Source organism: Poecilia formosa, unplaced genomic scaffold, assembly GCF_000485575.1.
Source record: "Poecilia formosa unplaced genomic scaffold, Poecilia_formosa-5.1.2 Scaffold394, whole genome shotgun sequence".
Taxonomy (NCBI): domain Eukaryota; kingdom Metazoa; phylum Chordata; class Actinopteri; order Cyprinodontiformes; family Poeciliidae; genus Poecilia; species Poecilia formosa.
Genome location: NW_006800333.1, coordinates 390,788 through 398,671, shown reverse-complemented (window position 1 = coordinate 398,671; position 7,884 = coordinate 390,788). Strand labels below are relative to the sequence as shown.

At 43.1% G+C, this 7,884-nt stretch overlaps 2 protein-coding genes across 5 annotated transcripts; both read right to left on the bottom strand.

Moving 5' to 3' along the window:
* Positions 1 to 341: 341 nt before the first annotated feature.
* LOC103154665 (zona pellucida sperm-binding protein 3-like) lies at positions 342 to 3,919 on the bottom strand. The gene is made up of 8 exons (XM_007576027.2): positions 3,237 to 3,919; positions 2,440 to 2,555; positions 2,252 to 2,355; positions 1,684 to 1,858; positions 1,503 to 1,608; positions 1,326 to 1,411; positions 1,170 to 1,243; positions 342 to 669 (listed from the first exon to the last, which is right to left on the bottom strand). The coding sequence occupies exons 1-8, from the start codon at positions 3,723 to 3,725 to the stop codon at positions 470 to 472; spliced, it is 1,350 nt and encodes a 449-aa protein (XP_007576089.2). The 5' UTR covers positions 3,726 to 3,919; the 3' UTR covers positions 342 to 469.
* A 205-nt stretch (positions 3,920 to 4,124) lies between these two features.
* On the bottom strand, positions 4,125 to 6,298 carry LOC103154664 (prostate stem cell antigen-like). Of its 4 annotated transcripts, XM_016662908.1 has the most exons (4): positions 6,007 to 6,298; positions 5,839 to 5,934; positions 5,248 to 5,382; positions 4,125 to 5,174 (listed from the first exon to the last, which is right to left on the bottom strand). In XM_016662908.1, exons 2-4 carry the CDS (start codon positions 5,882 to 5,884, stop codon positions 4,969 to 4,971), a joined length of 387 nt encoding a protein of 128 aa, XP_016518394.1. In that variant the 5' UTR covers positions 5,885 to 5,934; positions 6,007 to 6,298; the 3' UTR covers positions 4,125 to 4,968. The 4 variants fall into 4 exon arrangements, with proteins under 4 accessions (XP_016518394.1, XP_007576088.1, XP_016518393.1 ...); XM_007576026.2 differs by having other exon boundaries at positions 5,248 to 5,396; positions 5,839 to 6,298; XM_016662907.1 differs by having other exon boundaries at positions 5,839 to 6,298.
* Positions 6,299 to 7,884: the final 1,586 nt, after the last annotated feature.

Sequence of the window (7,884 nt, the reverse complement as noted above, 5' to 3'; positions counted from 1 at the left end):
CATTTTAAACTGTGTTTAGCATCTTAGCCTTTAGCATAATTAGCATGCAGAGTTTTTAAGTTCGTAACCCAACAGACTTTCTCTTCTTCTCTAGAAGTTTAAAATTCCACTAAATTTCTGAACACTTGATTTTTCCTCTCCAGTAACAACTTCCACACTGAAGAGTGTTTTCACCGCCACCTGTTGGTGCATTGGCGTGGCGAGTTCACTGACCTGGAACAGATTATTTAGCCTCTATCCGATCAGAAACTTTTCAGGACGCAGTTCCCACCGAAGACAAGCAGAAAAAAAGTTAAATAAAATCTTTGTGGTTTTACTTCCTGGTCAGAACCAAACACTCATTTCACTCAAATATTTGTTTATTTGCCACGTTTTGCAAATGCAACAATAACTTAAGTCAAATAAAACTGAAGTTTAAGTTCACCAAATTTCTCAGTCAAAAATCAAAGATGTCGTCGAAGTTTGGAGTTCAGAGACGTTCTCCTCGCCCTCCACCAGGGAGGCGCCCTTCACCCACCTCCTCTTCCTCCTCTTCAGCCTGCAGCTTCTCGGTCCTCCCCGTTATTCCTGGGATTCCTCTGGCCGCCGTCGTGTTGCTCTCCTTGTTCAGAGGTTTGGATTTCATTTTAGGATCTGTGGTCCACGACGTGCTGCTGACGACTTCAGTCTCTGAATATAAAATATATATTTAACCTTTCAGTCAGATGCATCATTGATCACAAAACAGCTGCGTTGCTAAAGTAGGAAAAAGAAAAATATCTGCATGTAAAGGAAGTTTATTTACAAGAGTTAATCAGAACCAGTTTGTTTCTGTGGAATAAACCAGAATATGACATCAGCGATGACCGGCACTGTTCGTCAGAGGAGCTCATGTCTTTGGGAACTTTGAACTGAACTAAACTGTTTTTAGGTAAACATGGAGGGAACCGGCTCCACGCCGATTCATTCAGGTCTACGCTTCGATTTTCATCTGAAGAAACCAAAGAACTTCCTTCACACTATTAAAATATTAACCAACAACCTCAGAACAGAACCACTGCTGGAAATCAGAGTTGGACCGGAACCAAAGCGACAGAAAACCTTCTGCTGGAGGAAAACTTTCATCATGTTCACTAAAACAGCTTTATGTTTGTTTTAGATCATTAAAAACTGGATAGTTCACAACAGACCTGCAGATTCATCCGGGCTGCAGCTGGAATCGCAGCAGTCGCACACAGAGTTGGACCCGAACAGCTCCACCCACCTGCAGAACGACCAGAACCACGGGTCCATTCATCGAAATGAGATGAATCATTATTTATTTCTGTGGAAAATAATCCACCAACCTTCTGGTTCTGGTGTCATAGTTGCAGGACTTTGCCGTCGGTGTCGGTTCTGAAGCGCTCACCAACATCCTGCAGTGCATGTAGAGCTGCAGCACAGGAGAAAAACCCATTTTTATTCCACCTCTAAAAGCTGCAGCAGCTTATTTAACACGAAGATATTTAGATATTTCTGCTGACCCAACCCGTCACTCCCTTAAAGACGAAGGCGTCAACAGAAAACCTGACAGCGTCGTTTCTGTGTGGGATGAATCTGGAGCGGCTGTTCTTACTCTCAGCCATACATCTGCACCGTCAGGAGAGAGGAGAACCTGTCAGCATGGGCTCATTTAGAAACCTGGAAAACGCCGCTGAGGTTTACCCAAAGTTAGTTATGACTGGAAACTGAGGCGTGGAGGTGGGGGACGCCTCTGGAGTCGCGTAGCAGGACAGGACGTAGAGTCGCTCATCTCTGGACAAAGACTGAGCCTCAGCTGCGAAGAACACCGGCTCACCGAGGAGAAAGTGATCCGACCCGGAAAGCTTGTTCCACTGGGCTGGAGGCCGGGTCAAACACACCGCAGGGAAATCCATGGTTTTAGCATTTAGGGAGGAAATAAAGAGCTTATTTAATGATTTTTGACATTTAATTTGAAATATAATTAACTTCATGTCTGAAGTTGTGAAATTTGTTGAGATAAAGTCAACAGATGGACTGTGAGTGAATAAAATTAAGAGTTCTGTTAATTATTCCAATTTAGAAAGAGAAAGTCAGGAGAGAAGAAAAGCAGTAGAATGGAGATCCAATAGCCTGGCACCGCCAGCAGGAACTTAAAAGCTCTCTGTGTTGATCTCAGCTGTCTGTAGTTCAAACACAAAGGAGCAACTTTGACAGAAGAAAACAAACTGTCTTTCATCCTAAAGGAAACTGGAGTCAGAAGGATCGTTACCGTTTCTTGGAGTCAGAACAAATTTAGCCACTTTCTTCAATTTCTTCAGGAACTTCCGCATCTGCACCTTTGGAGAGTATCCAACTTTATATGAATAAACAAACCTAAACAGTTAAAGAAAAAAAACAGAACCCAACATGATTTCAGCTCCGTGATAAAAGGCCGAGTTCTTCCCGTTTTAATCCGACCTGTTAAAATAACAAGCAACCGGCACGCTGAACGGCGCCGTTCGTCTGATTGGTCCTTTTGGCTTCGGAGGGTCGTAATGCAGCATGTTGAAGAAAACCATCCGATTATTGATCATCTGTAAGTGAAGCAGAGAAGTTTTGATCTGAACTGCTGGACTTGAACTTTTGTATCTAAAGCTGAGAGACTGGATTTCTTCCTCTAGAAATTAAAACAGCAGACAGCTGTAATTACCTAAATTAAAAACATGTTTTCTCCATACATTTTACTTCTGAAGAGTTTGGCTAATTTTCTGTGCAGCTTTTTAAAACACAAATAATGATCATTTAAATATTTTTGACAATCTGAACAGGAATATTTGCACCATTTCAGTTTTATGTCCAAACATTTGAAAAAGTTTAAAAACTTTGAAACAATAAAAACCACAGATTAATCGATCAGATTAGAAATGAGCTGATTTTACTGGATCTGTTCAGTCACAATGTTCAGCTAGAAGCTTCAACCAGCAGCTTGAGTCGTCTCCAGTTTACTAAAGCACATATAATATTTCTCTTAAGATTTTATGTGTTTTATAAAGAAAATAATATTGTAATTCCTTCATTTTCATGTCGATCAAAGCTGCCACATCGAACATGCAGTTTTTCCTGCTTTGTGTGTTTTTTTTTCTGGTCAAACTGGAATTAACAGGTCAGACCTTAAAGCAAAACTGGAACAACTGGGAAGGGGATCCCTGATTCTATCAGATTTAAATCACGCTGTGGTTGATTTTTAAAGCATCCCTGCTGCGTTTCAGACTCACGGTACGCTGGGTTCCGCACATGCGCAGATCATATTCGAAGTAGAGGCGATCCTCAGTGGACCTGCTGACCCCGCAGGTCCCCAGCTTTAGGTGAGAGCCCGGTTCCCCGGAGCCCAGGACGCTCCTCTCCACCTGCAGCTGCATCCGGTTGCGCTCACAGGAAATCCACACGGCGGCCCCCGACACGCTGGGCGGGCCGCCGGCGCGGGGCCACACCGGCAGCAGCAGCTCCCGGACCGGCCGCGGCAAGCCGCCCTGCCCGCTGCCTCTGGCCGGGGAGAAGAAGTCCTTCCGGACCAGCGGCAGGTCCGAGTCCAGGTACATGGGCAGGCTGAGGTGGCTGTGCTGCAGCAGGGTGGCTGTCTGGGCCCGGGGCTGCAGCGAGGCGGTTCGGTTCGGGCTCTGGACCGTCTGGCGGGCGCAGAACAGCAGGAGCAGCAGCAGGACCATGATGAGAAGAACTGAGGCTGCGGCTCTGCTGCCTCTCATGATCTCACAGTCCAATTAGGAACACCTGCAGGTGAAAGGACGGCAGGTGGCGCCACTCACTGGCAGCGTCAGGTAATGCAGCAAACTGATAATCCAAACTAGCAGAGATTATCTTTAAATGTAGATTCAGAAGAAATTTTAAGACAAAATTCTTTTCTATGTTCTTCTGAGGTCTGCAGTTAAATCTGTTATGTAAAAGTACATTAATGATAAACTCCTTCACTGCATAACACTGTTTATGTTCATTTAATATATGAACTTTAGACAAAAAACAAACAAACAACAAAACAGTTTAAGTAAATGTATTTATTTATGCATTTTAATATTCATGTAGTGTGTTTTTAACTGTTTTTGAATTTTGGTAAAAAATTACAACAGTTTTAACTATTTTCTTCTTAATCTATAAATACAAAGCAGAGAAAGTTCAGACTTGACCAAAATAATGCAATAAAAACCTAAACATTGTTGACGGAATGAGTCCGACATTTTTCTGCAGTTTTTTTTTTTTATTTTATTTTATTTTTTTTTGCTCTATTTTATTTGCTGCTGTCTGTTTGTGCAACATAATATAAAAAGTTTTTGAGACTTTTCAGACTAATTCTGTAATATTTGACCTAACCTCGTGTCGGTGCTGCCCTCTGGGGTTGAAGTGTTGCTACTGCAGCTGAATGGTCCTGTTGGTTCTAAAGGTCCAGCTTGATTAGTTACACTTTCAGTAAAAAGTCCAGTTTGGTGCCGAACTCCACATAAAGTGAAAGAATTTATCAAAGTCCAACTGAAATGTGCAACTTCTCTTTGATTTACTTTTATTTATGGGTTTTTCTGAGATTATTTCATGTTATTTTGAATTTGATCCACAAACCTGGACACAAAAAGTAACTCATAATTGTTGCATGAATGTTGGAGCCAAACCTTTTTTCTGGGACATTTAAACATCATGGTAACATTCCAGCATCCATCCAGCCTCAGACTCTAAATCATTTATCATAAGCATAAAATCACATTTCAGGCACAAGATGATCTTTCATCAAATGAGTTTTAATATTTTGGCTCCAAGGAGGATTTCTGTTTCCTCCGGTTCAGATTCCCTGCTTGACTTTGTGTTGCTCATAAATCTGAATAAAATACCAAAACAGGAAAATCTCAGTTGGTTGGAATCATTTATGAAGTTTCTGCTGTTAGAATCCGGCCTTTTAATTCAGAGAGTAGTTTTAGTTTCACTTTAACTTTCATGTCCTTCTGTTCACCAAGCGGAGCCCAGAGCCAGCAGGGGCAGCAGGGCCGTCCAGAGCGGGGGCCCGGCGGGGCGGCCGGCCGCGTTGCACAGGTGTGTGTTGCAGCATTCGTTGATGAAGGTGAAGTTGAGACCCAGAGCGAACTTTTCCCCAGTGACTCCGCACAGCGCAGGCAGGACGCAGCTCTTCTCGTACAGCACCACCCGCAGGTCACCTGCAGAACCACCGGGTCCATTAACTCGGGTTCCAATTGCTTTCACCCACCCAGCAACCCGAGGGGAGCTCACCTTTCTGCCCCACGGCCCGACTGGACAGGCACACCTGCCCCGGCGGACACTTCAGAGGGAACCGGATGCAGTCCAGAGGAGAGATGGCCGGAAACACGCAGGTGTAGCAGAACAGGGAGACTGGAGGACAGCAGGCTGCATTGTTCATGCTTTTAATGATGATATGACATAAAGTAACACAGTGTCATAAAAAGCAACAATAATCAGATTATTTTCCAGTTAGCAGCTGAAGCATCTTATTTCCAGCTTCGTTCCCTTTATGAGAATTTCTGCCTGATTCTCCACACTGAGATCCTGCTGACTGCTCAGAACCGCTCTGCAGAACGTCACTCTAAATAATAAACCATCTGTTTATTGTTGCTCAGTCCTGTAGGAATATAAAACAATAAGAAATGCATGTTTATATCTAAATGATCCCATTTGTATTTATGGACTGAACAAAAACTGAAGGGAAACAACCAGATCGATTAAAAATCAGAGATTTAATCCAGTTGTTTTCATCATCACTGACCCCATCATGCTAATTATGTTATATTGGCAGATTTCTATGAGCCTGCACACAAACAGATCAGTTGTTGGTATTATTCTCACCCACAGCTGGAGGGAAGCACAGGAGCAGCAGAAGGTGGGGCATCATGGATGGTTTCTGGAGCGGAGGGAGGATGAAAACCTTTCCTGGGGTTCGGTTCAGTCCAGTTCCTGTAGTTTGGTTCCTGGGGTTCGGTTCCTGGGGTCCAGTTCGGTCCGGTCCTGTTCGGTCCGGTTCAGTTCCTGCGGTTCGGTTCCGACAGGCTGCCAGTTGTCTGCATGCTGAAGGCGCTGGAGCAGCTCAGCTCGTCCACCCGGCTGCAGGTTCTGACCGTTGGACTCAACTGGTTCCTCCTGATGTTCTGATGATCACTCACTGAAGCCCCACCCCCACCTGCTGCTGATTTCATTAGTGTCCTGGGTTGATCTGTGCAGCTGCAGAGGAAATATTCTCCTGCTCAGCGTTAAAACAAGCAGCCAGTTCAGATTAGCTGGTTCTGTCGGCCACTTTCTGTGTGACGAAGATCTACGTTAGCAGGCAGCCTTAAAGACACGGCGGCCTAATTAAATCAGGACTCTTCTGGTAATGAAGGACGTTGAGTCGTGGAGGAGGAAATCAAGTGACCTGCAGTCTCATGACTGGAAGCCTGAAACTGAAGCTGACTGAGAAATGATTCTGCTTTTGGTTCATGAAGAGGAAAAACACAAATAAATGTTTAATAAATATTAGCTTTATTATCTGAGGATAATTAATCCACCTGTTCTGATCTGATCTGTGTGTCTCAAGCTGAGCGGTTCAGCTGCAGAGAGGAGGTTCACAAAGCCGAAACCAGAACAAACTGGGTCACAGTACAGAACCCTGCAGAACCGGCAGAGAACCTGGAGGCGTTTAGACGCCAGGAGGAAGATTTAACTGCTGCTGACCTTTCACAGGAACTTTAGATAAAATCCCTTAATATATTATTAATATATCAAAGCTTTTATCTCCCAGTGAAGCCAGAAAATGAAGCAGCAGAACATCCTGGGCTCTACCAGCAACCAGAACCACGTTTACAGGACAAACATCTGCACTGATTCTCATTTTCTGATTTATTTTCACTCAGAGAATCACTAAACGTCTCAAACATCTTAACTAAAACTAAACTAAAAACCTGAGCTGAAAAGAAAATCCTCCAAACTGCATGTTCTGTCAGAACCTTGTGGTTCTGCAGTGTTTTCTACAAATCTATTTATTTATTTGTATCATCAGTGTATGTTTATTTAGACATTTATTGGTAGGCCTTGCTGTCTGTCCGTCGATGCTACCGTCTAAAACTTCTACCCTGATGTTTACAAACAGAAAACTACAGCAGGCTGTGTTAACGTTAATTATTATCGTCTCATAATAATTAACGCCATTCTTTGAGTGACGAAACTGAAGTGGAAGCTTATAGGAGTTATGCTTAGCATAGCATTGGAACAATTTATACACGACAAAAACACAAAATATCACTTCCTTCATCAGAATCCATTTAAAATGAAAAACTATCGCAGATGTTTGCACTAATCCTTTCATGACAATATCTTACCTTTATAAGACATTTTCCATACAGACGTCTACATGACAGACTATCAAATGTGTGTCCACCGAACTGAGCAGGTCACTGAAATGATAGGATATGATTAATATACACCAATATTACACGGCTTCAATATCTCACATAATATCACTACCAACATCTATTTAGCACACAAGTAACTAATCTGTTGTTTTACAGGTTTCTTTATTAAGGACCACTGTTGTGTTGACAGACAAGATATGAGAGCAACAATCAGCATCTCCATTAATTAACAGCCGTTACTCTGAATTCTCTTTGACCTGTTTCAACGTAAATATTTACAACCTGACAAGCAAATTATTCCACCTTAGCGTGTGAAGCAAACGGGCAACTGATGGGACGACACAACCGGTTCACAACTCCTCAGCCAGTTCAAAGCCTCAACTATAAACCTTTAGCTTAATCTGTCTTTACTGTCACTGGTGTAGAAAAATCCCCATTAAAACAACAACCAAAGCCTGGTGGGGGGGAAGCAAAGCCTGTGGCCCGCCAGGCTGATAAAACACTGGGA